This window comes from Ylistrum balloti, unplaced genomic scaffold (genome assembly GCF_031769215.1).
Source record: "Ylistrum balloti isolate Yb309-2 unplaced genomic scaffold, AGI_CSIRO_Ybal_v1 Utg369832, whole genome shotgun sequence".
In the NCBI taxonomy this organism is placed as follows: domain Eukaryota; kingdom Metazoa; phylum Mollusca; class Bivalvia; order Pectinida; family Pectinidae; genus Ylistrum; species Ylistrum balloti.
The window spans coordinates 442,222-468,934 of NW_026781994.1; the positions used below are offsets into that span (position 1 = coordinate 442,222).

The window sequence follows — 26,713 nt, forward strand, 5'->3', positions numbered from 1 at the left end:
TTGCCAAAATCACTGAGACTTACAGCAATATGTAGGGTTGACAGGTACAATGACATTTTATTTGTGTACCAAAGTAAATTACTGGCCATTGTTGATCAACACTTCTAAGAAACTATTGTCTCCCTGTGAGTGGTACAAAGATTGTACAAAAGACACTTAAAGAGGTTTATACTCTTTTAATGTGTAATAAATTGATCACTCTGTACCATCCAGGGAACACATTTATATATCCTTTATACTAATTTTACCAACTTATTGTTGCAAGTTGTATGGGGATATTCTTTGGTAGAACGTTGTACACCAAATTCTAGTCTCCTGATCCATTTATACACAGTGCATTATTTTGTATAGGAATACACCATATTTACTAATAAGTTGTCATTTAAAGTAATTGCCAAATTTTGTAAACAAGTAATTCCTGAGATGTAAACAAATCACAAGCCTTAAATGTCTCTCAAGTCTTGATCTAAATCTAGGGCCTGATTTTGTTTTCTACACCAAACTTTTGTCTGCAGGCTTCACTGTTTCACAAGTTTCCAACCTTCTGTGCAGCTTTTTGTCAACATTTTATTTCTATTCAAGGAAAAATAGAAATAATTAATGACAATGTTTGACATAACCAAATCATAGGACATTAAAACAATTTTCTTAAGCTTTTAAAGTATTAAGGTATTATAGTATTTTACCTAACCAAATAACATTAATGTCGGCATAGGTTAATTTATCCTTCAGTTCATAGACGTCATTTTAGATGACATGGAAAAAACTGACAACAAATTTTAAAATGTCTTAAAACATATTTATTTACAGAATCCTCATATCTCTTCTCCTTTATATACAAATCAATGTGCTTCCACAATTATATACAAATATCTACATTTTGTACATCATAACAAATACTGACATTCATTATACATGTTTCATGTATCATGGCAATGAGATATAGCTGTATCTCACATTATTAGCTACCCTTTGACAGAAATAAAACATCATCCCAATTTATCAAGATTCACACAAATTTTAAAAATTATATGTTGACCTATGTTCACAAAACATTTTGTCAAAATATTTTTAAAAACATCAATCTGATGAAAAGTTAGGAGGCAAATGCACCTCTTATTTAGAATATTCTGATTGATGTACCACGTAAATGCACTGGACATTCAAAGAAACCCCATCTGTATGTATTTGATAATCATAGGCCACGGGGTAGGCCTACTGTGTTTTACAGCCACCTGTGTCTGTATTTAAATAATCCATTCACTTTCTCTAAAGAAAGGAAACAAATCATTAATCAATCCAGAACTTGTACGTATTTACCCAAACAGATCTTAATTATCTAAACAGAAGTTGACTTGCAGTTAATATACATGTTTTTTTTCTGAATGAGTTTGAGTCTGAAGGCTCAGAAATTATCAGTTGTATGAAATAAAATCACACTGGTACCGTTTTACAAAGGAAGTTGTACCATCAACAGTAGCCCAATTCATAACAAATAATATTGAACACATTAAAAATTCTCATTATACTATAAAACAAAGTCAACAAATAAATAGACATTTACACAAATAAACACTAGACATATACTCACATATTCATGACATCAAGGAAAGTTATAGAAAAGCAACATTCAAGCAGCTGAAATTCACACTAGCACTTTTAACAATGAAACTTGGTGGTAACATTTCAACTCCAGAAATGATGCCCTTCAATAAAATGCATACAAATACATACAAACAAATATATAAACATCCTGGATACTCTAAAGGGTTACATTCACTATCACTCTCTATACCCCTGGAACATTTCAGGGCTAAAATTGAAGACTCCATGTGTGACACCTTGTGTATAAGATGAGAAAAATCTTGAGATTGCATAATGGCATGTTTTACTAGCTTTTTAGAGTTTGATGTCACTCCTTTGTATTCTTCAAAGGATTGTGCCAGTCTATGATTGGTCAGTTTCTTTTCTTCTGGAATGTACTCTTAGACCAATCAAATAATTTCATTTGTGCCTTCAATTTTACCAGGAAATGTTCAAGGAATGCAGAGAGAGATAGTAAGCATACTCCCTTGAGTGTTAAAGATGATATATGAACTGACTAACTGACACACACAAACTCCAACATACCTCAGTTAGCTCATACAAAATGTCTTACTGGCACCAATTAACTCTCGCACTGAATGAACTCACAAACCTTGTATACATACTGGTCACATTAGGTATGGTAGTGTGGAAGTAAATCCTCTGACAGAACAATGACAAGACTAGTGTTTGGTGATTCCTGATGTTTTAAATACTAAATTATACAAACAAGTCTTTGCTTTTCCAAATCAGTATTTATTCGTACTATATAGTTAATGCACAATTACCCTAACATAACTGAAAAAACATAAATAATTATGCAGCATATTATAAAGGTGAAATGAAGTCAGTACATACACCACTACTGATATAACTTGATACATTAACTCTACTGTGACACTGATGTAGCCATGATCTCTCCTTGTTTGTTTGAACATGGATTAGAATGATTTTCTCAAATACTACCCATGATCTTGACTGATTATGCAATATGCACATTCAGCTATGAATTTTTGTCAAAAAAATTCAGCTTTTCCGACTTCTCCTCATGGTAAAGCATCTGTTATTACCTGGGCAGATAATCATTATAGTGGTTTGAATTTTGACTTTTAAGTAAACATTACAATGAGACAATCATACTCTCCAGCAACATTTATACGCAAAGTTTTCAAAAAAAAAAAAGATAAACAAGAACAATTTTTTAAGATTCTGTTGTAGCAAGTTTCCAGACTCTTACAATATCAAAGCTGTACCAACTGAAAATTTTGTGATGATTGTTCTTAACTGTGATATAACTCCCATTTTTATAGCCTTTGTTAGCGATAAAAAACGAGAATATCCTTATAAAACAAAAGAAAAAAATGTCAGGAATTTAACAGAGGTAAGGAATTTCACATGTTGATACTTGGTAAACAATTCAACAAAATCCCTGGAAGTATGTTCTTTCTGTGGGCTGTTACACCTGAACCATGGAGGTATCAGCTATAAATGCAGAAATTTTGTAATATCTTTCAGTCTGTCACAGACCTGTTGAAGTTGATGTGCAGCATATCTAAATGAACACAGTCCATTCATTACAAAGGCTGAAATGAAACCGAGATGGGATCAGTTCATTTCGGGAGGTTTAATGGGGTTGAGTGGGTCATGATCCAATGTCTGATGTAACATGAGGCCCAGTACTCCCACACGGTTCGCCATCGACACACGGATGTTGCGCTCTTGCTCAAACAAGTCATCCAATTCCATCCACTGCAGACCAAATATAAAAGATGAAAAGTAAATGATATGTTGTAATGATAAATTCCTCATTTTCATGAGAACCTCACACAATAATTCCAATCCTTAGCTATACTATTTATGATAAACTCACATGTCTATTGTCCCAAACAAGAAGTGTGGGCTATGGTGTGAAACTGAAAACTAAGTGATTAATTCAAGAATATTTCTACAATTTTAATCTTGAAACGCTTTGGATAAATTTATATGGGAACACTTCTTTTTGTGAAATTTGTTTGCAATCTAACTTGAGAATGAAAGCGGGAACAGACAAACTTTCTCATCAACAGGTATACATAATACTGTTGATCTTGAATGTGTGGCCACAAGCATGAAAGAGTATAGAGAGAAATTGGTCATGGAAAAAAAATGAGGAAGCTTCATGAAATTTGATTGAAACTTATTTCAAAATATCTAGGTGAATGTGCAAATTTAATTTACATAATATTCAATATTACATGCTTGAAATCAATTGTAAAGACCTTTCCCTCCTAGTCAGGATCAATAGTTTATACACAAATAAAAAAAAATTTAAAAAATATTTTTTTAGCTTTTCAAAGTTAAGCGTGCTTTTACACATATTTCTGCTTACTTTAACTCTTTATTTTCTTGATATTGACAAAAGTTTAAAATGAGTGACCATTAACCTGAGGTAAAAGTCTCTCTGTGTACTGTATGTCACCTTTCTACAACCCGGTCTGTACCCCATTCATACCTGTCTGACCCTTTCCATGTCTATCTCAGCCCGTCGTAGTTTCTCCCACACAACATGTTTGTTACATTTTCGTTTAGGAGCCCTGCAGTATTCTCCAGTCTCCTCAAATACATTAACAACCAGTGGACAGCCACACACCTCATCTGGTCCCACCTATAATGTTAACATCTTCCATTACATCACAGAGCTATACAAGACCATGAGAACATATCTTTGCTTCCAGATTCTTTTAACCCTAGATATTCAGTTTCAAAATTATCAAGAATTACTTTTCAGATTGAGGTACATACATGTATGTAATCTACTGAATTGTTCTTTAACATATTATATACACTTCAAATTTGTCACTAATTAACCTTCAATCCTTATATGTTTGTATGAAAATGCTCCTTGTCACAAAAAAATGTAAAAAGTCTGTCGTAAAAATCACATGAACCTACTCTGAAAAGCCATTTCGTTTCTTAATTGCTTTAACACATTATACACTGATCTAGGTTATCCAAATACAGGTCGTATTTGTTTCCATCTCCAAGCTCGTCTGTATACAATAGTTACCTTTGGTTCCTTAGTGTGTTCAGGACAGAGGACTTTCAGCCGTTTACAATAAACTTTTTGCTGAGTGTTATAGTAGTCACAAAACATTGAGTTTCCTTCAATCCTTGTTTTGTAAATGGAGCCGAACGATGTCTGTGCCTCAAACTGAAAACAAAAAGAAAACAAAAAGTAGCATTAAGACTTCAGCAAATGATGGATATCTTAAATTAACAGTGAAACTGAAAAAAAGGAATGTAAACATTATACTGCAAGAGATGTCAGAGATCCTAGTGCCTGTAATCACAGTGAAAGGTTTGGTCAGCATCATGGACAAACATGAACAGCCCAACAGATGTCTGGTATATACAGTAGTACTATTGAGTCATACCTTTGCAAAGCATTTTTCCATGTGTCTCAGGGCCCCCTTCTGGTTGAGTTCAGCACCACACGTAACACAGTACATGCTGTATTCAGTATCATCCTCTGGTTCCTTCTCCTGTAAAATCAATTATCTTTCCTCTATAATGAATTGTATAAAACAAATGAAATCTAGATTGATGTTCTTCCCTTTTAAAAAGTTACGGAATTTTCAATAAAGTGATAAGTTTGTACAATTAAATTACAGCACATTTTACTTCTGGCAAGTTAGCGCAATTAGGAATTAGCACATCCACAGTAACTGCTGTATATAAAAAATATATAAAAACTGAACTTAGCGTGATCTTACTTCAGTGCAATATTTTCAACGCAAAAATTAGATAACCCCTAAAATATATCAATTAACAGTATTTAAAATTACACATCACTTTTAAAGATGACAGACCAAACAAGATGCTATAGTTACAGATATAATTGAATCAATACTGATAATGGCTTTTGGTGTATGATCATACCTCCTGGTCTGGGGCTATTACAGCGTGTTTGACTCTCTCTAGGAGAGCGTCCAGCTCCTGATGTCTCAGATCAAGCTCCCCTAGTTTATGTCGTGCCTCTAGTTGCTGACGACGAATTTTCTCCAGTGCTTTCTTGTTGTTTTCTTCCGTAACACAAGGTGTGCTCTGCCACTGTTGGATCTTCGGAGGCAAGAGTTCATAGATACGGCTGAAAAATGAAAGATAATGAAGGGAAAATTCACACTTTAGAGAAACTGTTTCACAGAGCCAAATAATTATTTATATGGAATAAGTTCTCAGCAATAATTGATTCATATGAAATATCTGATGAGCAATTTTACACACATTGGAGACTGGACTTGGTTTTATTAGACATACTTTTTGGCAAGTTTCATTCCACACTCCTCTGAACAGTATTTAGAGTTTGCTTGAGCAGGTTCAATACATCCTGGTCCAAAACACTGACGTGGTTCTTCATCTTCTACCTCTCGCATATCATCTACCTCTCCTCCACGCTTCTTTTTCCTTTCTGAACCTGCCTTATCTTTTAATTTCTATAACAGAAACACATACCAATGTCAATGTCATATATTAAGACATCAATAGCCATCCACCATCAGATTAGCATATGGTCCACTGAATAACCCTGCACTAGTTGTCCATCATCTGTTTGTGCGTCCATTCTTAAACAATTCTTTTAACTGCTGTCTTTTACAAGAAGCAATGAATTAATCTTTCTCATATTTACAGAATTGCTGTCTTTTGAAAGAAGCAATAAATTAAGTCTTTATGTTTTGTATTTAGGTTCCTCTTGGTCCATATGTAGACTGGTTCAAATTCAGGACTGATGAAGAAATACCGATGTTGAATTAGTTGACAGTATTTTCCTTGGTGTATAGAGGATTTGACATGCTTTTTTCCTATGTAAACAACTAAATCAAAATAAATCTATAATCAATATACTTTATACCAAAACCCATTCCACATGTCTACAAAATTTCCTTTTGATGGATTAAATGGAGCTGATTTTTCTGAATGTTTTTCTAACCTGTTTTTTCTTTGTAGGTGAATGTTTATTGCTTTCTTTCTTTTTCTTCCGTGGTGATCCTGATTCGCTCCTTTTCCTCCCTGGCTTTGTCTAAAATTCAAATAAGTCACGAGAAATATAAATAATGTAAATAATGTATTAGTGTGTCATGCTTAATGTGTATGTATTATTATGTAATATCTTTCAAAACTAAAACAAATAATCATATATATATACCTGGTATATATATTTTAACAATCATCAGAATTGTATTAATCAAATCAATATTTTCATTTTTCTGTTGTTTCTTAGGGATGACATTCCCTCTATCCAAATTAGGAAAGTGAAGGTTACTGAATAAGATGTACTTTCAACACATTAATTGTTCACATTATATACTAGGTATAACGGCACAATAAAAACCAAGATTGTCACACTTGTGATTCCAAGGAAATAAAGAAATTAAGCAGCATGTCAGTTACTGCTTTGAAGTGCAATTTATGCACAAAAATGCCAAATAATGATTCACCTTTGTAGGTTTTTCAATATTTTCGGAGGCTCCACCATCTTCAAAATCCATGAAATCATCATCATCATCATCATCTTCTGAAAAACGTCTGAAATATAAGAAGCACTGGATAATCTACTTGGAAATGAAAGATGATTGAATGTAAGGTGGCTGGATTAACTATTAGGAATTAGGTGTGACTGATTATCTACTGACAATGTAAGGTGGCTGGATTATCTATTAGGAATTAGGTGTGACTGATTATCTACTGGCAATGTAAGGTGGCTGGATTATCTACTGACAATGTAAGGTGGCTGGATTATCTATTAGGAATTAGGTGTGACTGATTATCTACTGACAATGTAAGGTGGCTGGATTATCTATTAGGAATTAGGTGTGACTGATTATCTACTGGCAATGAAAGGTGGCTGGATTATCTATTAGGAATTAGGTGTGACTGATTATCTACTGGCAATGAAAGGTGGCTGGATTATCTATTAGGAATTAGGTGTGACTGATTATCTACTGGCAATGTAAGGTGGCTGGATTATCTATTAGGAATTAGGTGTGACTGATTATCTACTGGCAATGTAAGGTGGCTGGATTATCTATTAGGAATTAGGTGTGACTGATTATCTACTGGCAATGTAAGGTGGCTGGATTATCTATTAGGAATTAGGTGTGACTGATTATCTACTGGCAATGTAAGGTGGCTGGATTATCTACTGACAATGTAAGGTGGCTGGATTATCTATTAGGAATTAGGTGTGACTGATTATCTACTGGCAATGAAAGGTGGCTGTATTATCTATTAGGAATTAGGTGTGACTGATTATCTACTGGCAATGAAAGGTGGCTGGATTATCTATTAGGAATTAGGTGTGACTGATTATCTACTGACAATGTAAGGTGGCTGGATTATCTATTAGGAATTAGGTGTACTGATTATCTACTGGCAATGTGAGGTGGCTGGATTATCTATTAGGAATTAGGTGTGACTGATTATCTACTGGCAATGAAAGGTGGCTGTATTATCTACTGACAATGTAAGGTGGCTGGATTATCTACTGACAATGTGAGGTGTCTGGATTATCTATTAGGAATTAGGTGTGACTGATTATCTACTGACAATGTAAGGTGGCTGGATTATCTATTAAGAATTAGGTGTGACTGATTATCTACTGACAATGTAAGGTGGCTGGATTATCTATTAGGAATTAGGTGTGACTGATTATCTACTGGCAATGTAAGGTGGCTGGATTATCTATTAGGAATTAGGTGTGACTGATTATCTACTGACAATGTAAGGTGGCTGGATTATCTATTAGGAATTAGGTGTGACTGATTATCTACTGGCAATGTAAGGTGGTTGGATTATCTACTGACAATGTAAGGTGGCTGGATTATCTATTAGGAATTAGGTGTGACTGATTATCTACTGGCAATGAAAGGTGGCTGGATTATCTATTAGGAATTAGGTGTGACTGATTATCTACTGACAATGTAAGGTGGCTGGATTATCTACTGACAATGTGAGGTGGCTGGATTATCTATTAGGAATTAGGTGTGACTGATTATCTACTGGCAATGAAAGGTGGCTGTATTATCTACTGACAATGTAAGGTGGCTGGATTATCTACTGACAATGTGAGGTGGCTGGATTATCTATTAGGAATTAGGTGTGACTGATTATCTACTGACAATGTAAGGTGGCTGGATTATCTATTAAGAATTAGGTGTGACTGATTATCTACTGGCAATGAAAGGTGGCTGTATTATCTACTGACAATGAAAGGTGGCTGGATTATCTATTAGGAATTAGGTGTGACTGATAATCTACTGGCAATGAAAGGTGGCTGTATTATCTATTAGGAATTAGGTGTGACTGATTATCTACTGGCAATGAAAGGTGGCTGTATTATCTACTGACAATGTAAGGTGGCTGGATTATCTACTGACAATGTGAGGTGGCTGGATTATCTATTAGGAATTAGGTGTGACTGATTATCTACTGGCAATGAAAGGTGGCTGGATTATCTATTAGGAATTAGGTGTGACTGATTATCTACTGGCAATGTAAGGTGGCTGGATTATCTACTGACAATGTAAGGTGGCTGGATTATCTATTAGGAATTAGGTGTGACTGATTATCTACTGGCAATGTAAGGTGGCTGGATTATCTATTAGGAATTAGGTGTGACTGATTATCTACTGGCATTGAAAGGTGGCTGTATTATCTACTGACAATGTAAGGTGGCTGGATTATCTACTGACAATGAAAGGTGGCTGGATTATCTATTAGGAATTAGGTGTGACTGATTATCTACTGGCAATGAAAGGTGGCTGGATTATCTATTAGGAATTAGGTGTGACTGATTATCTACTGGCAATGTAAGGTGGCTGGATTATCTACTGACAATGTAAGGTGGCTGGATTATCTATTAGGAATTAGGTGTGACTGATTATCTACTGACAATGTAAGGTGGCTGGATTATCTATAAGGAATTTGGTGTGACTGATTATCTACTGGCAATGTAAGGTGGCTGGATTATCTATTAGGAATTAGGTGTGACTGATTATCTACTGACAATGTAAGGTGGCTGGATTATCTACTGACAATGTAAGGTGGCTGGATTATCTATTAGGAATTAGGTGTGACTGATTATCTACTGGCAATGTAAGGTGGCTGGATTATCTACTGACAATGTAAGGTGGCTGGATTATCTATTAGGAATTAGGTGTGACTGATTATCTACTGGCAATGAAAGGTGACTGGATTATCTATTAGGAATCAGGTGTGACTGATTATCTACTGGCAATGAAAGGTGGCTGGATTATCTATTAGGAATTAGGTGTGACTGATTATCTACTGGCAATGTAAGGTGACTGGATTATCTATTAGGAATTAGGTGTGACTGATTATCTACTGGCAATGAAAGGTGACTGGATTATCTATTAGGAATTAGATGTGACTGATTATCTATTGGCAATGAAAGGTGACTGGATTATCTATTAGGAATTAGGTGTGACTGATTATCTACTGACAATGAAAGGTGGCTGGATTATCTATTAGGAATTAGGTGTGACTGATTATCTACTGACAATGTAAGGTGGCTGGATTATCTATTAGGAATTAGGTGTGACTGATTATCTACTGGCAATGAAAGGTGGCTGGATTATCTATTAGGAATTAGGTGTGACTGATTATCTACTGACAATGTAAGGTGGCTGGATTATCTATTAGGAATTAGGTGTGACTGATTATCTACTGGCAATGAAAGGTGGCTGTATTATCTATTAGGAATTAGGTGTGACTGATTATCTACTGGCAATGAAAGGTGGCTGGATTATCTATTAGGAATTAGGTGTGACTGATTATCTACTGGCAATGTAAGGTGGCTGGATTATCTATTAGGAATTAGGTGTGACTGATTATCTACTGGCATTGAAAGGTGGCTGTATTATCTACTGACAATGTAAGGTGGCTGGATTATCTACTGACAATGAAAGGTGGCTGGATTATCTATTAGGAATTAGGTGTGACTGATTATCTACTGGCAATGAAAGGTGGCTGGATTATCTATTAGGAATTAGGTGTGACTGATTATCTACTGGCAATGTAAGGTGGCTGGATTATCTACTGACAATGTAAGGTGGCTGGATTATCTATTAGGAATTAGGTGTGACTGATTATCTACTGACAATGTAAGGTGGCTGGATTATCTATAAGGAATTAGGTGTGACTGATTATCTACTGGCAATGTAAGGTGGCTGGATTATCTATTAGGAATTAGGTGTGACTGATTATCTACTGACAATGTAAGGTGGCTGGATTATCTACTGACAATGTAAGGTGGCTGGATTATCTATTAGGAATTAGGTGTGACTGATTATCTACTGGCAATGTAAGGTGGCTGGATTATCTACTGACAATGTAAGGTGGCTGGATTATCTATTAGGAATTAGGTGTGACTGATTATCTACTGGCAATGAAAGGTGACTGGATTATCTATTAGGAATTAGGTGTGACTGATTATCTACTGGCAATGAAAGGTGGCTGGATTATCTATTAGGAATTAGGTGTGACTGATTATCTACTGGCAATGTAAGGTGACTGGATTATCTATTAGGAATTAGGTGTGACTGATTATCTACTGGCAATGAAAGGTGACTGGATTATCTATTAGGAATTAGGTGTGACTGATTATCTACTGGCAATGAAAGGTGGCTGTATTATCTATTAGGAATTAGGTGTGACTGATTATCTACTGGCAATGAAAGGTGGCTGGATTATCTATTAGGAATTAGGTGTGACTGATTATCTACTGGCAATGTAAGGTGGCTGGATTATCTATTAGGAATTAGGTGTGACTGATTATCTACTGGCATTGAAAGGTGGCTGTATTATCTACTGACAATGTAAGGTGGCTGGATTATCTACTGACAATGAAAGGTGGCTGGATTATCTATTAGGAATTAGGTGTGACTGATTATCTACTGGCAATGAAAGGTGGCTGGATTATCTATTAGGAATTAGGTGTGACTGATTATCTACTGGCAATGTAAGGTGGCTGGATTATCTACTGACAATGTAAGGTGGCTGGATTATCTATTAGGAATTAGGTGTGACTGATTATCTACTGACAATGTAAGGTGGCTGGATTATCTATAAGGAATTTGGTGTGACTGATTATCTACTGGCAATGTAAGGTGGCTGGATTATCTATTAGGAATTAGGTGTGACTGATTATCTACTGACAATGTAAGGTGGCTGGATTATCTACTGACAATGTAAGGTGGCTGGATTATCTATTAGGAATTAGGTGTGACTGATTATCTACTGGCAATGTAAGGTGGCTGGATTATCTACTGACAATGTAAGGTGGCTGGATTATCTATTAGGAATTAGGTGTGACTGATTATCTACTGGCAATGAAAGGTGACTGGATTATCTATTAGGAATTAGGTGTGACTGATTATCTACTGGCAATGAAAGGTGGCTGGATTATCTATTAGGAATTAGGTGTGACTGATTATCTACTGGCAATGTAAGGTGACTGGATTATCTATTAGGAATTAGGTGTGACTGATTATCTACTGGCAATGAAAGGTGACTGGATTATCTATTAGGAATTAGGTGTGACTGATTATCTATTGGCAATGAAAGGTGACTGGATTATCTATTAGGAATTAGGTGTGACTGATTATCTACTGACAATGAAAGGTGGCTGGATTATCTATTAGGAATTAGGTGTGACTGATTATCTACTGACAATGTAAGGTGGCTGGATTATCTATTAGGAATTAGGTGTGACTGATTATCTACTGGCAATGAAAGGTGGCTGGATTATCTATTAGGAATTAGGTGTGACTGATTATCTACTGACAATGTAAGGTGGCTGGATTATCTATTAGGAATTAGGTGTGACTGATTATCTACTGGCAATGAAAGGTGGCTGGATTATCTATTAGGAATTAGGTGTGACTGATTATCTACTGGCAATGAAAGGTGGCTGGATTATCTATTAGGAATTAGGTGTGACTGATTATCTACTGGCAATGAAAGGTGGCTGGATTATCTATTAGGAATTAGGTGTGACTGATTATCTACTGGCAATGAAAGGTGGCTGGATTATCTATTAGGAATTAGGTGTGACTGATTATCTACTGGCAATGAAAGGTGGCTGGATTATCTATTAGGAATTAGGTGTGACTGATTATCTACTGGCAATGAAAGGTGGCTGGATTATCTATTAGGAATTAGGTGTGACTGATTATCTACTGGCAATGAAAGGTGGCTGGATTATCTATTAGGAATTAGGTGTGACTGATTATCTACTGGCAATGAAAGGTGGCTGGATTATCTACTAGGATATGAAAGGTGACCGAGTTGTTTCCTTAGAATGTAAGGTGACTATTAGGGATGAGATATGATTGAATTATCTATTGGTAATGAAAGGAGACTAGATAATCTACATGGAAATGAAAAGTGACCATATTATCTACTGGCAATGAAAAGTGACTAGATTATCTACATGGAAATGAAAGGTGACTGGATTATCTACATGGAAATGAAAGGTGACTGGATAATCTACTTGGAAATGATAGGTCATTGGATTATCTACTGGTAAAGAAAAGTGACTGGATTATCTACAAGAAATGAGAAATGACTGGATTATTTACTAGCATTGAAAGGGGACTTAACTATTTACTGGCAATGAACACTGACTGGATTAGGGAAGGAAAATGACTAGATAATTGACTGAGACTGGTAATTGATTATCAAGTTTCATCTTTTTCTTAATCGCATCTACCGGTAATCATAGTGGTTTGTATTATTCTATAGAACTGGTGACAATATTAACCCAGAAAAGCATGGTATTATTCTAAAGATATTGTGACAATACCTACCCAGAGAAGCATAGTATTGTTCTGCAGATTTGGTGACAATACCTACCCAGAAAAGCTTGTCCTCATGGATTCTGTTTCTGATGTTACAGTACGTTGAGATTTTTCAGGTTTCTTTGCAGACATATTCAAACCCTGTTCCACAAAACACAAGTCAATTATTAAACATTACTTCTTCCACATTGTAGATGAGTATGCTTTTATACAAATCAATTACATCTGCACAAACAACCTATTTATTTAATATATTTATTTAATATAAACTTTATTTCTTTCAATATAATGTTCACAACACAAAGCACAGTACAAATAAATAAGATCTGGAAGTTTTATCAACATATATAAATCTATTTCCTGAAATATGATGTTCCTTAACTGCATACTTTTCATGTTATTTAAGTAATTACACATTGAATTATACATTTTGGTCCAAATAAAGACTTATAGAATTCTAATTATACTTAAATTACTATAAATGTCATGTCCAAAATAAAACAGAGTTGTCCCGGCTGCTTTACCACAGTTGTTTAAAACCACCAGGTAAAAGTTGAAAAATTATTGTAAATAGTTTAAATATTTTTATAACTATAACCATCATTTTCAATGTATTTCTCAACTTCAACTTTCAATGTACTTCTCTTTAACATTTACATTCAATAAACCTTCAACTTTCACATTCAATGTATATTGTAATAACTTTTCTTTTCAAAGTATCTCTCTATAACTTTAACATTCAAGATATCTCTCTTTAATGTTTACTTTCAAAATATCTATAATATTTATTTTCACAGTATCTAGAGTTTCTACTTCCAAATTATCTCTCTAAAGCTTTTATTTTAACTTTCACTTTCAATGTTTTTGTTATTTTTGATAGTTTATTCCATCCTAGAAAATATTGAAAAATCAGAACCCTTAAACAATATCATCCTTAACAGTATCAGAAAGTTTGGGATCCTGTCATCTGACACAAAATGTGTATGTAAGTTGTGGCAACATGAAGGATTTAGATTTGGTATTACAAGGATACCTTAGAGGAGACATTTTACCACAAGCCTCATGATGCCCTCTTAATTTAGGAGTTTTCTCCTGTACAAACCACAGGTACGATGGAAATATTAGCTATACAAAGGTATTGTCTTCAAATTGAAAACATCTCCAACTTTAAAACTTAATAACTCATTCCAGAATGATAGTCAACTAAAATTCAAAGGTCTGAATATTTTCTTTCTCCTATGTACATGGGATTGAATTGTGTTATAACACAATAAATTTATACTTATTCAAATTTCAAATGCATAATACATCAAAATCAAACAGCAGTGCACTTTTTAATATGTGTGTGATGAAACTTGTAATTAGATAAACAAATAAAAATAAAATGCATCAGAATTGAATAGTATTATTCCTACCATGTAAGTGTAATGAAAATATTTCAAAACAGTTTATCTTTTTTGTTTAAACAGTATCTCAAAATATCAGCTCTCAAATTAAAAATGCATTTTGATATGTATATAATCTTAAAATTTATATACTTGAAACATTATATTAGTCAACAGAGGACACAAAAGATTAATACAAAATCACAAAATTTACAATAACTAGCTATAGTACCTATAGTCTGAAGTTACAAACAAGAAGAGTATTGGAAGGACTTAGATAGGGGAGATAATCTAAAGGGAAATAACTGTGTTGAGTGGATTTCTGATTACTAAGACCAACAATGAGAAAGAAGTATGATAGCTAGTAATAACAACATAGCATTTCACAAATACTAACAGTATATAGTTTTTTTTTTTTTTGTAAAACTATTAGTGAAAAGGTTATCAATTTCCATTGAGAAAAAGAAGAACTCTGACAACTTACTCTCCTGTCAAAAAACAAATTAAAACTAGCTAAAGTGCTTTAACAAAGGGGTGATGCTAATTAGACATCATTTTTCAGTGTATTGGCCCACCGATTAAATTGAATGAGTGTTCTTTATCTCTTTACATATCTAGTGTAATTTTTACATGATGCAATTTTAATATATTTCAATAAATGTCAGAAAATTTATGAAGTAAATAGCTACATTCACCTTGTTAACAAAAGACACATATAATCATACATGCATAAAGGAAGTCAACAATCATAACATATGGAATCGCCTAAAGTATTAGGAAATAATATGTCAGCCATCAACCAAGTAAAAACACTTAAATCACACAGAAGCTCCAGTTTCCAGGATATCCCTACCTTCATAGCTCTAAGGCATACGCCTTAGAGTTATACTTCTCACTAGTCACTCCTTTTTTACAGTGTTTGTATATTTTAATTCCTCATTACTTCTTACTATCATTAATATTTACAGCGCTGGTATATTTCAATTTATCGGTTTTATCATTATTAAAAATTGTTATAAATTATATGTAATAATTTCCTCATTATTCCAAAAAAAATAAAACTTTAATTCAAAATATTGGAGAAATATTATCCACAAAACGTCACACAGAAATTGAAAGTTTTACATATTCTAAGATGTGTGTCATAAAACACTGACGTACATATAAAATATTGCTATGTGAGGTGCAAAATTAATTGAAAAGTTTACATCTACATTTTATCATCAAATTATAGCAATAAATGATACTCGAGTTTCTTTCAAATACTTCTCTTCCATCTACAGTATTTTTAACAATCATTTTGAACATAAATTGGCTATAGAAATAATTTTGGTTCAATACTAATTGACTTAAAACAAGTGTATGAAACCCTGTCAAACATATACACAAGATTTACAGACCTCATTTACAATGGGGACAATTGCATGATATCAAGATGAGACACACATAATCTGTTTGAATATTAATCTCATTAACATCGGTGACGATCATTTGATATCAAGATGAAACACATGTAATCTGTCAGTAATGACCTCATGAGCGTAGCGGATGATCATTTGATATCAAGATGAAACACATGTAATCTGTCAGTAATGACCTCATGAGCATAGCGGATGATCATTTGATATCAAGATGAGACACATGTAATCTGTCCGAGTAATATCCTCATCAACATCAGGGACTATAATTCCATATCAAGATGAGACACATGTAATCTGTCAAACTAATGACCTTGTTAACATCCAGGACTGAGCATTTGATATCAAGATGAGACACATATAATCTGTCAGAGTAATGACCTCAGGAGCGTAGGGGACGATAATTTGATATCAAGATGAGACACATGTAATCTGTCAGAGTTATGACCTCATTAAACATCAGGGACTATAATTTGATATCAAGATGAGACACATGTAATCTGTCAGACTAATGACCTCAGGATGTATGGGGATGATCATTTGATATCAAGATGAGACACATGTAATCTGTCAGAGTAATGACCTCAGGAGCATAGGGGATGATAATTTGATATCAAGATGAGACACTTGTTATCTGTCAGAGTAATATCCTCATCAACATCAGGGACTATAATTTGATATCAAGATGAGACACATGTAATCAGTCAGACTAATGACCTCAGGACGTATGGGGACAATCATTTGATATCAAGATGAGACACATGTAATCTGTCAGACTAATGACCTCAGGACGTATGGGGACGATCATTTGATATCAAGATGAGACACATGTAATCTGTTTAAGTAATCACTTCTAATGCACACAATAGAAGCACAACCTAACATGAAACGCTTACCCCTTGATTCTTACGAAAACGGCACTGTAAAAAACAATAATTTTTCTTGTTACAAATATGCCATAATTCAAAATTAGTTGAAAATGTCATAGTTACAAAGTCTATATTATTTGATGTGGATTAGTAATTTCTGATATGCAGCACCATTAAATTCATAGTTTGATACTACAGATACATGTGCCAACATTGGTTAATTCATTTATATAATACACTGTATATTATGATGATACTGAAAGGCTCGAAATGTGTTTTATAAATTTTTCAGTCAGGGATTATCAGACTTTAAAGTTGGGAAAACAGACACCTCATTGATATTATAAATATATCTCCATTCCTGACCAAAATCTTGGCCTTCTGTGTCCAACACAAACTATTGCAAAACAAAACTTTAATCAAAGGGTACATTTAAAATTTGCCATTCATATAAATGAAAACAACAGACAAAAGAAATTTGCTAAACGATCAATGCAGAAGAAGAATATTTCATAAAATACTTACGAAATTCAGGCACTGTCGCAGCCTGCATTTTTGACGTATTTTATTTGGACCACCAAATTTTCTCATATCCTGTAAGAGAAAAAGCATTGTTATGTAACTCATTTAATTTGTGTGACAGTTTTCTGAATCTGAACAAATAAGTTCTGGTCAATAAGGCGTTTTCAGACACAGTATAGTTACAACAGACAGTTCTAAACTCTCTTAACATGTGTATGAAACACCAATGTATTTCTATATATTACATGTATATAAGAAACATGCCTTACAAAGGAAACTCGATACAAGTCCATTCAGGTAAAAAGCAATGGGTTGTAAGTACTTTTCTTTGTTGTTTTGTGCCTTTATGTTACATGTTGTTGACAGTTTCTTGTGTACCTCACTATTGCTAGGTTTTGTCTCACCAACGGCTTTCAGTGTTTTGCCAATGCAAAGGTGACAGCCTTTTATACATAATACTGTGTATGCTGGTAATGAAACACAGAACAGGTAAAAGTCTCACCTTACAGAAATCACATCTTCCACAGTCTTCTGTGCGATGACATGCTTTACATTCTCCACATCGCCTTGAGGATTTTTTTCTTGATTTTTCCTGTGCAGATGACAAATACAGCATTATTTTACAGAAAAAGCCATGAGACTTAAATGTGTACCAAAGCTCTCACTTTTACACATTTAAAAATCATTTCAAAATCCCTTTCCCTATCCAATATAACTCCTTTATCCCATCACTTGGCTCAACTTCCTTAGTCCCATTAAATGTCACTTCTTGCAATGTCCAATTACTTACTTCCCCTTTCTCAGTGCTATCATTTGTCTCCCCTTCCCTGTCCCATCATCTGTCACTCCTCTTCTATCTCAGTGCCATTTATAGCATATTGTTGTTCTTCCAAAAGCTCCATCACTTAACCACTATTCAACTATTCAACCTCTATCAAGCTTTCAATATCCTTTTCACTATCCAATACCACTTTCACATACCATCTTTTGACCCTCTTTCCCAGTCCCTTTCAATTGTTACACACTTTCTAACCTCTATCAAATTTTCAAAATGCCTTTCCCCATCCAACTTTACTCCCTTGTCTTCCAATCTTCAGCCATCACAAGTCTCCCCTCTTTGTCCTTCCAATTACATGTTTCCCCTCTGTAACCTCATCACTTGTCACCATTTTCACTTGACCTACCCCTCCCCTCCCCCCATCCCCCCAACACCACCCATCTACTTCCTCTGCCTGTCAATTGTCTTCCCTTCACCACTCCAACAATGTCGCCTTTTCATTAGCTCCATCATCACTTGTCACCCCTTTCCCAATCCCTCTCAGTTGTCATAAATTCCTTAATCACATCACTTGTCTCCATTATCTCATTACATCATTTGTCATCTCGTCCCTAATCCCTTTCACCATTTCCTCACTCTAATCACTTCTATCCCCTTCCACACTCTCATCACTTGGCTCCCCTTCATAAGTACAATCTCTTGTCCCTACCCACCTATCACCTTAGCACTAATAAGTGCCATTGGTTAAGACATTAATTACCTTTTCGTTGTATTTCCATTCCTGTCTAAGACCCTCTCTCTCACTGACAGGATGGGAAGTGAATCTATCTTTGTTCTTCTTTTTTGATTTATACTTGATATCAAGACTGGGGTTTTGTTCTGAAATTAAGAAATCAATCTATAAACATAACAAGTTTATACTTAAGTATTTAAAACCTGATTAAGATTAAACAATTTTTGACTCACCCAGTTGTGTGAACTCTTGATGATTTCGGATTCCAGCATATTACAAAATTATAACATTAGTGTTTTGGACACCATCTCAGATCAGTGAGAATCTTCACTCTCTACTTACCTCTACACATGTCACAGAAGAATTGTTTGATAGACCTGGCATCTAACTGTGTGACTCCAATACAGTCACCATGGTACCACTCCTCGCAGTTGTCACAGCCTCTGTCAATATAAATACAACTTTGTCATACCATATACAGTCACCATGACACATATACAGTCACCATGACACATATACAGTCACCATGACACATATACAGTCACCATGACACATATACAGTCACCATGACACATACAGTCACCATGACACATATACAGTCACCATGACACATACAGTCACCATGACACATATACAGTCACCATGACACATATACAGTCACCATGACACATATACAGTCACCATGATACATACAGTCACCATGACACATATACAGTCACCATGACACATATACAGTCACCATGACACATATACAGTCACCATGATACATACAGTCACCATGACACATATACAGTCACCATGACACATATACAGTCACCATGACACATATACAGTCACCATGACACATATACAGTCACCATGACACATATACAGTCACCATGACACATATGATACATACAGTCACCATGACACATATACAGTCACCATGACACATATACGGTCACCATGACACATATACGGTCACCATGACACATACACAGTCACCATGACACATACACAGTCACCATGACACATATACAGTCACCATGACACATATACAGTCACCATGACACATACAGTCACCATGACACATATACAGTCACCATGACACATATACAGTCACCATGACACATATACAGTCACCATGACACATATACAGTCACCATGACACATATACAGTCAGCATGACACATATACAGTCACCATGACACATATACAGTCAGCATGACACATATACAGTCACCATGACACATATACAGTCACCATGACACATATACAGTCACCATGACACCACTCCTTGCAGTTGTTATAGCCTCTGTCAATATAAATACAACTTTGTAACATCATATATAGTCTCCATGATACCTAACAAGGTAATCTCCCAATCTCCCTATGCCAGAATATCTGAAATTATGAAAAACATCAATAAGTGTGCTTCACATTCCTTCAAGCAGTTAAGAAATACAATAAGCCCCTGCCTAATCTGGTAGCTTTGGTTTAAATCACTATTTTTCATTCTATCTGGAGGCGAGACATGTTACAGCAACCAAAATTATCAGGGCGTGAGGCCACGTAGATCAATAGTGCATATGAAACACCTCGACAAAATGTCTGTTCCGAAATACAAAACGGTTTGGAAGCAATGTCCAGACGATACACTTCTTTTTTTTTTTCGTTCTGCAATTTCTTTTTTTTGTTCACATATAAACTACACACCTAATAATCAAGGAAAAAACTGCTGCTTACAATTCGGAAGATACAGTGCAGAAAAGAGATTATGAGCTGGCTCTTTGGTATGCATATATCATCACACCAACTTGATTGTGTTAATTCTACTCACCTTCTAGCTTGAGAGAGAACTTATCTCTGCCACACTATCAAATAGACAGATATGTACAATATCATTGACATCATGGAAGGTTTTGTCTTTCTAACTGACCAAAGTTGAGCGACAGTTGTATACATTTTATAACTTACATCATGAAACGACTGCAGTCTGTGGACCGACAAATACAGTATTGCGCTTCAGCAACATGTTCCCTTGGGCCTTCTGTATGGTCCATCCTTCTAATGAGCTGGTTCACTTTTGCCTGACGCTCTGGTAACAGGAACTGGTTGGCTATTCCGTCTGACTGTAGGTAAAACAAATAGAGTACATTATGGAAGCATAAACGCTTTCCCAGACATAACATACTGTATCCACATAACATAAAAAAATATAAAAAGATAAAGATGCTATATGTACCTAATAGCATATAACATTTACTAATTAGTATATAATTATGTAAAACTGTTATCTAAAATCTAATATGCATCAGTTTCCTTTTCCATTATATACATAGTGCAGGTAGTTAGTTTAAGGCTAAAATTGATTAATTTGGCCATGATTTCAATTCTGATAATCCATCCATCCATATACATTGGCCTTTTTTAATAAGTAGCACTGTCATTTCGATGTCCTGTGATAGGCCATGGACCCATCCCCCTACCTCCAACACCCAACCCCCCCCCCTCCCCTCCCGGCTTCCAGTTATTAGTAATATGTTAGCACTTTGGTTTATTTGTAGGATAAAATACAGTAACTTATTTTTGACAAAACGTTGTACTTTATATAATTCTATATAGAATGTGGATGTTGACTTTAACAGTCCTTATCTTATCTTAACAGGGAAATTCCAGCTGGGTATCAATGAGAACTCACAACTCACAATATCCTTATTTTTGGCCTGATAAGCACACCTTCATTTAGTTTTCCTCTCCCAAAGGTATTGAGTGCACTCCTTTTTTGCTTTATACACACAGTGCACTTACAAGGCAGAATATGGTAAAATTTACTATATAAACAGATGATATCTAACCACAATTACGTGTAATATCTTTCAGCAAAGGTAATTTTAATCTTAAGCTGTTATATTCCTCATTCACCCTTTCCTGTTAACACATACACAAACTTTGTCCTGTACATATCATCTAACATATCACCTAACTTGTGTTATGTCATTAAATCCACATTCCAGTAAAATGTTACCCCTAACCACCTGTAAATATAATATAAAACGACAGACTTACTTCCACTTTCACTCTGATTCAGCAACATGTGTTGATTAAGTAATTTGTATTTCTACACACTTCCTATATTAGTAAACCACACCACTGCCAGACACATGTGTAATGAGTCTCCAAATATACAATTCTATAAATAATGTCCACTTGTAACTTATTATCATTTGATAATAGTTGCTATCAGCAGTTGTGATCTGTCCTGTAGCTCAAGAGTTCTGTCTTATATACATTAAGTGTGTGGTCAAAATCAATGTACACTTCAGACTAGCCAGGGTAACTCACATGCAAGACCACACGTAGCTACAGCCTAATCAGCAATATGGTTTACCACAAGGAAAAGGCCCATCAGACCTGTATCACCATTGCTTGCATATGCAGTGCATTTATCACAGAATAACATGTCTGGGTTGGTAAAAACTGCTCATAATAGTAGTATAAATGATATAACAAATAACTTTGATAACTTGGCTATTATATCATATACATCTTAAGTTACTCTGAAATCATACATTTTCATGAGGTTCATATTTTGTGGTTTTCTCAAAAAATACATTTTCTTTGGCACTTGATTTCATTGTTAAATCTTGCTCGTAAACTCTGTTTTAATCCATATCAACTTTTATCTATTTGCTTTTCTAGACATATAAATTCATACATTTAAAATACACCCAAGAATATAACAAAGATAAATCCCCCACGAAAATTAATTGTTTTCCAGTATACATGTACAGATAGGAGGTCTATTGTGACATACATATGCCGAAATATGGTTAAATATTGGTCTGGACCCTAAATATACATAAATAGGGTTCAATAGTCATTATTTGATTTTAAATCGAATCTCTGAAATAACAGAGAAAAAGTTGTAACCTACTCTGATACTTCACACAGTTTAGGCTTGCTATACATGACCAGTCCATAAGAATGTATGTTCATATGCAACATCCTTAAAACAAAGGTCATAAATTACTGATTTTTTTCTGACAAATGCTCTATTATTTGAATGTATTTAAAGCAAATTGAAAAACAAATGAATATTTATAATTCAGTAAAAGATATAACAACTAATTTCACTTTGTTAATTATCAAGGCTAATAGCCGTCCTCATGTATCCAAGGTAACATCTCAATGGTGTCCATGAGCCAATGACATAAGTGAGAGTACTGACTTGAAGACTGATGTTTTCATAAGCCAGTGTTAAAAGTATCCTGTTATAATCATAATTTGAGGTTTTTTAAATACCACTGTATCACAACAATTTTGCTGTCTTAAAGACCTGATTAAACTCTAAATAACAATTTCATTCACATATTTTTGATACTTTTAGCTACAGATATATGTATAACTTGAACTTGAACTGAGCTACAACTGTCCTACTTTAAGTTGTAAGGCTATGGAATAGAAAAGCAGACTTGTTTTAAGATCAGCTTGATCTGTTTAAGATGGCTTAGTCTACACTGAACATAGGCTAAAAATATTCTGGGTTATCTTTCTGAACTACCTGGCAAGTATACAGCTGAAGCTTCCAATCTGTGCTATCTAACACTTAGCAATTAAAGTAACACAACATTTCTAGCACTGCCCATGTACTCAAATATTTAACTTACAGCTACATCAATTGGTAACAGTCAAGTCTCTTGTCAAGTGGACACAATATGTTTTTTGTGCTGAACTAATGACCCTTCAATGATTAGTCTAACATCATATCACTAGATCACAGTGTCTAACAAATAAGCTGTACTTGTAACAGCAGTATACAAATATTGACAAATAAGCTAATTAACGAGGGACTGTTGATAAGTCCCCCACAATACTCCTGCTGTCCCATAAAATGCTAACTGAAATAGGAAATGATTCAAGATAAAAATAAACTAAGCCTATCTATACTAATACAGGTTACTTGATCCAAATCATGTTGTCTGCTTGTCTAAAAGTCGCCATTCTGTTGAAACTACCACACTTTTTTTGTCAAGTACACTGGATTATTGATAGGTTATTTATATGTATTGTGGAGTAAAGAGTTAACAAATTCCCAGTGCCATAGCTGTATAGTTTTAAACAAGGAACCATGACATAACTCTCATTCTAAAACCAAAAACCAGCAAGCAACATTGAAGATAAAGCCAATTCATCTAAACCTAATTAACGACACAACAACAAGATAACACAAAGCATGACATTATCCCCTGCTCCCCTGTTTAAAAGAAAGATATATATATATATGTTAATATCATAACAAGTTTTATTTCTATTTGTTATTTCTAATTGTTCCATGCAAAGTATTGAAATGGAGAACTTCTACTAGAGCACAAGCTTGGTGCCGGAACAAAATTTCGACTACTGGGTTATTACCTTGGACGGTTAAAGAAACCTGGTTTGAAAAACTTCACTTTATGATTTAGCTTATATATTTCCTTGGTAACAGAAAAATATTTAAACGGAGATCTTCCCCATAGCAAAATAAGTATTGGGTAATTATCTTGAATGGTTTCAGAACACTGGTCTAGAAAAACTGAATTTTGTGATGAGGGTTATCTGTTTCCACAGCAACAGAAAAAAATTTAACTAGAGCACTACCCTAATATATACAGAAAGTTTTGTAGAATTAAGTGGAATGGTTTGGAAGTTGTAGCCTGGAAAGGAAAGTAAAAACAAATTTTGTGTTTTTTGGCTGTTTCCATGGTATCAGAAAAAAAATATATAAAAAATGAAAAAAAGGCACAACTGGGGTACCAACCACCAAGTTTTGTGAAATTTTGAAAGTTTTGCAGTTATAGCCCAGGAAAGTCCCCCACCCCCACCCCCTCTTTTTTCCAATTAAAAATGCATTAAAAAGAAAATCTAATGATTTCTCATTAAATACATACTTTTCATGAGTACCACAGAATATATCTACATTTTTAAGTCACGGATAAATATATTTGATATTTTGACGATATTCTACGTCAGACAATTATAGATATTCTGTGATACTCATGAAATATACATATTATAAGGGAAACCATTAAATATCCTGTATATATCCTGTGCATGTACAATGACAGAAAATGTTATATAACTTCATTATAGTGATATCACTACAATCAATTGGTGATATCATCAATCATTAATTATACACTGAACTGTTTTTTAACATTTGAAATTTGTATAATTTTCAATGTAATAATGATAATTCAGAAAAATAACTATATTTTGATAATTTGATAATTTTCTGTGGTACATATTCTATAGTTATAGGTGATGTTGGACAAATATAGCATTATATAAGCTGAAGATGTAGAAATGCACCAGAAATGATAAAATGTACATTCCTTAACATTTAGATAATTAAATGCAGCACATCTTGAAACCATCTATGACTTTATTCATATATCAAAACTAATAGCTGGGACAGAGGTATCTAATTTAATACTATTCTACAGATGTACATTGTATGGTAATTTGAAACGCAGTAAATAAATATATGTGTGTAATATATGTAAAAACAGGGAAAAGACATTCCTGTCACGCAACAGACCTAAATCAAATCTAGCTGTCTCAAAAATAATTCACTGCAATTTGAGCACAGACAGCATATGCTCTGTCAGTTGAGTGTCGGGGGCCATACTGAACACTGCATATTGACCAAATAGACTCACTTTACATGTGAATATCAAAAATTCAAAATTGAATCAGTTTATGGTAAGTTAAAAGACTACATAAAAAATCATGCCACCATATATATCATTATATATATGTACTTACCATTTTTGCCGTTTGAAATTTCACAGGTTGTCTAGCAGGAGTTGTGCACTTTGAAAAATTTACAGCATAACTGGAAAATACAGAAATTAACTCTTTAAAAAAAATTAACAAACAAACAATATAAATTTCACATGAGTGTTCTATGAAAAATTAAATAAACAAAAGTACCAAAGGTATATATAACATTACCGCTCACAGCTCTCTGTATGAAAACACCAAAAAATTGTTTCCGTGGTAACAGATCAAATATGATGGACATAATCTCTGATATAGTAAAAGGGACATGTGTATATGATATGTGCACAAAGTTTTGAGATTAGTAAACTGTCTGATCCCTTGATCATTATGTTCCATGGGTACTCCTTCAGACAAGCTCGTGCTAACATTCTCCGACAAAATGTATATGTTAACATTCCTGCTGTTGACCAATACCTTCAACCTTTGAACTGTTCATTCACAATGTATGCATGAATACTTCTTCTGATTAAAAATGAAATTTAACATGTTTGAGTAAAACTGTAATTTTAGCAACAAACTCAACTTACTAAAAATGTAACGCCTTATCATGCACAATGACAACTTTGACCAACATTTTGGCTTATGAAATGCCCAAGAAGTTGTTTATCATCGATGATCTCATCTCTATTTTCTTACCTACCTTAATATCTACTTCTGTTGTTTATCTTCTACATATAAATCGTTTTCGTACAGTAGCTTTGTGGAGTGAAGGCAAAGCATAAGGACGATGTGTACTACGTCACTACTTCTTGTGTTATAGCCCGG

The 26,713-nt window shown here is 34.4% G+C and overlaps 1 protein-coding gene across 1 annotated transcript; it reads right to left on the bottom strand.

Annotated features, from left to right (window-relative positions):
* Positions 1–819: 819 nt before the first annotated feature.
* Positions 820–26,659, bottom strand: LOC132545235 (CXXC-type zinc finger protein 1-like). Its single transcript, XM_060208911.1, has 17 exons — positions 26,589–26,659; positions 25,931–26,000; positions 21,101–21,255; positions 19,487–19,587; positions 19,172–19,290; positions 18,136–18,225; positions 17,637–17,705; positions 17,139–17,162; positions 13,495–13,580; positions 7,059–7,146; positions 6,551–6,640; positions 5,881–6,056; positions 5,503–5,710; positions 4,998–5,105; positions 4,631–4,774; positions 4,076–4,228; positions 820–3,333 (listed from the first exon to the last, which is right to left on the bottom strand). Exons 2-17 carry the CDS (start codon positions 25,931–25,933, stop codon positions 3,190–3,192), a joined length of 1,758 nt encoding a protein of 585 aa, XP_060064894.1. The 5' UTR covers positions 25,934–26,000; positions 26,589–26,659; the 3' UTR covers positions 820–3,189.
* Between the last annotated feature and the right edge of the window lie 54 nt (positions 26,660–26,713).

Bases quoted from the DNA above. Each gene is read 5' to 3' on its own strand.
- LOC132545235 (XM_060208911.1), bottom strand. The intron at 17,163-17,636 runs GTAAGTATTTTA...TGTTTTTTACAG, and splicing joins TGCGACAGTGCCTGAATTTC to TGCCGTTTTCGTAAGAATCA. The intron at 3,334-4,075 runs GTATGAATGGGG...TTTGGTCTGCAG, and splicing joins ACATGGAAAGGGTCAGACAG to TGGATGGAATTGGATGACTT.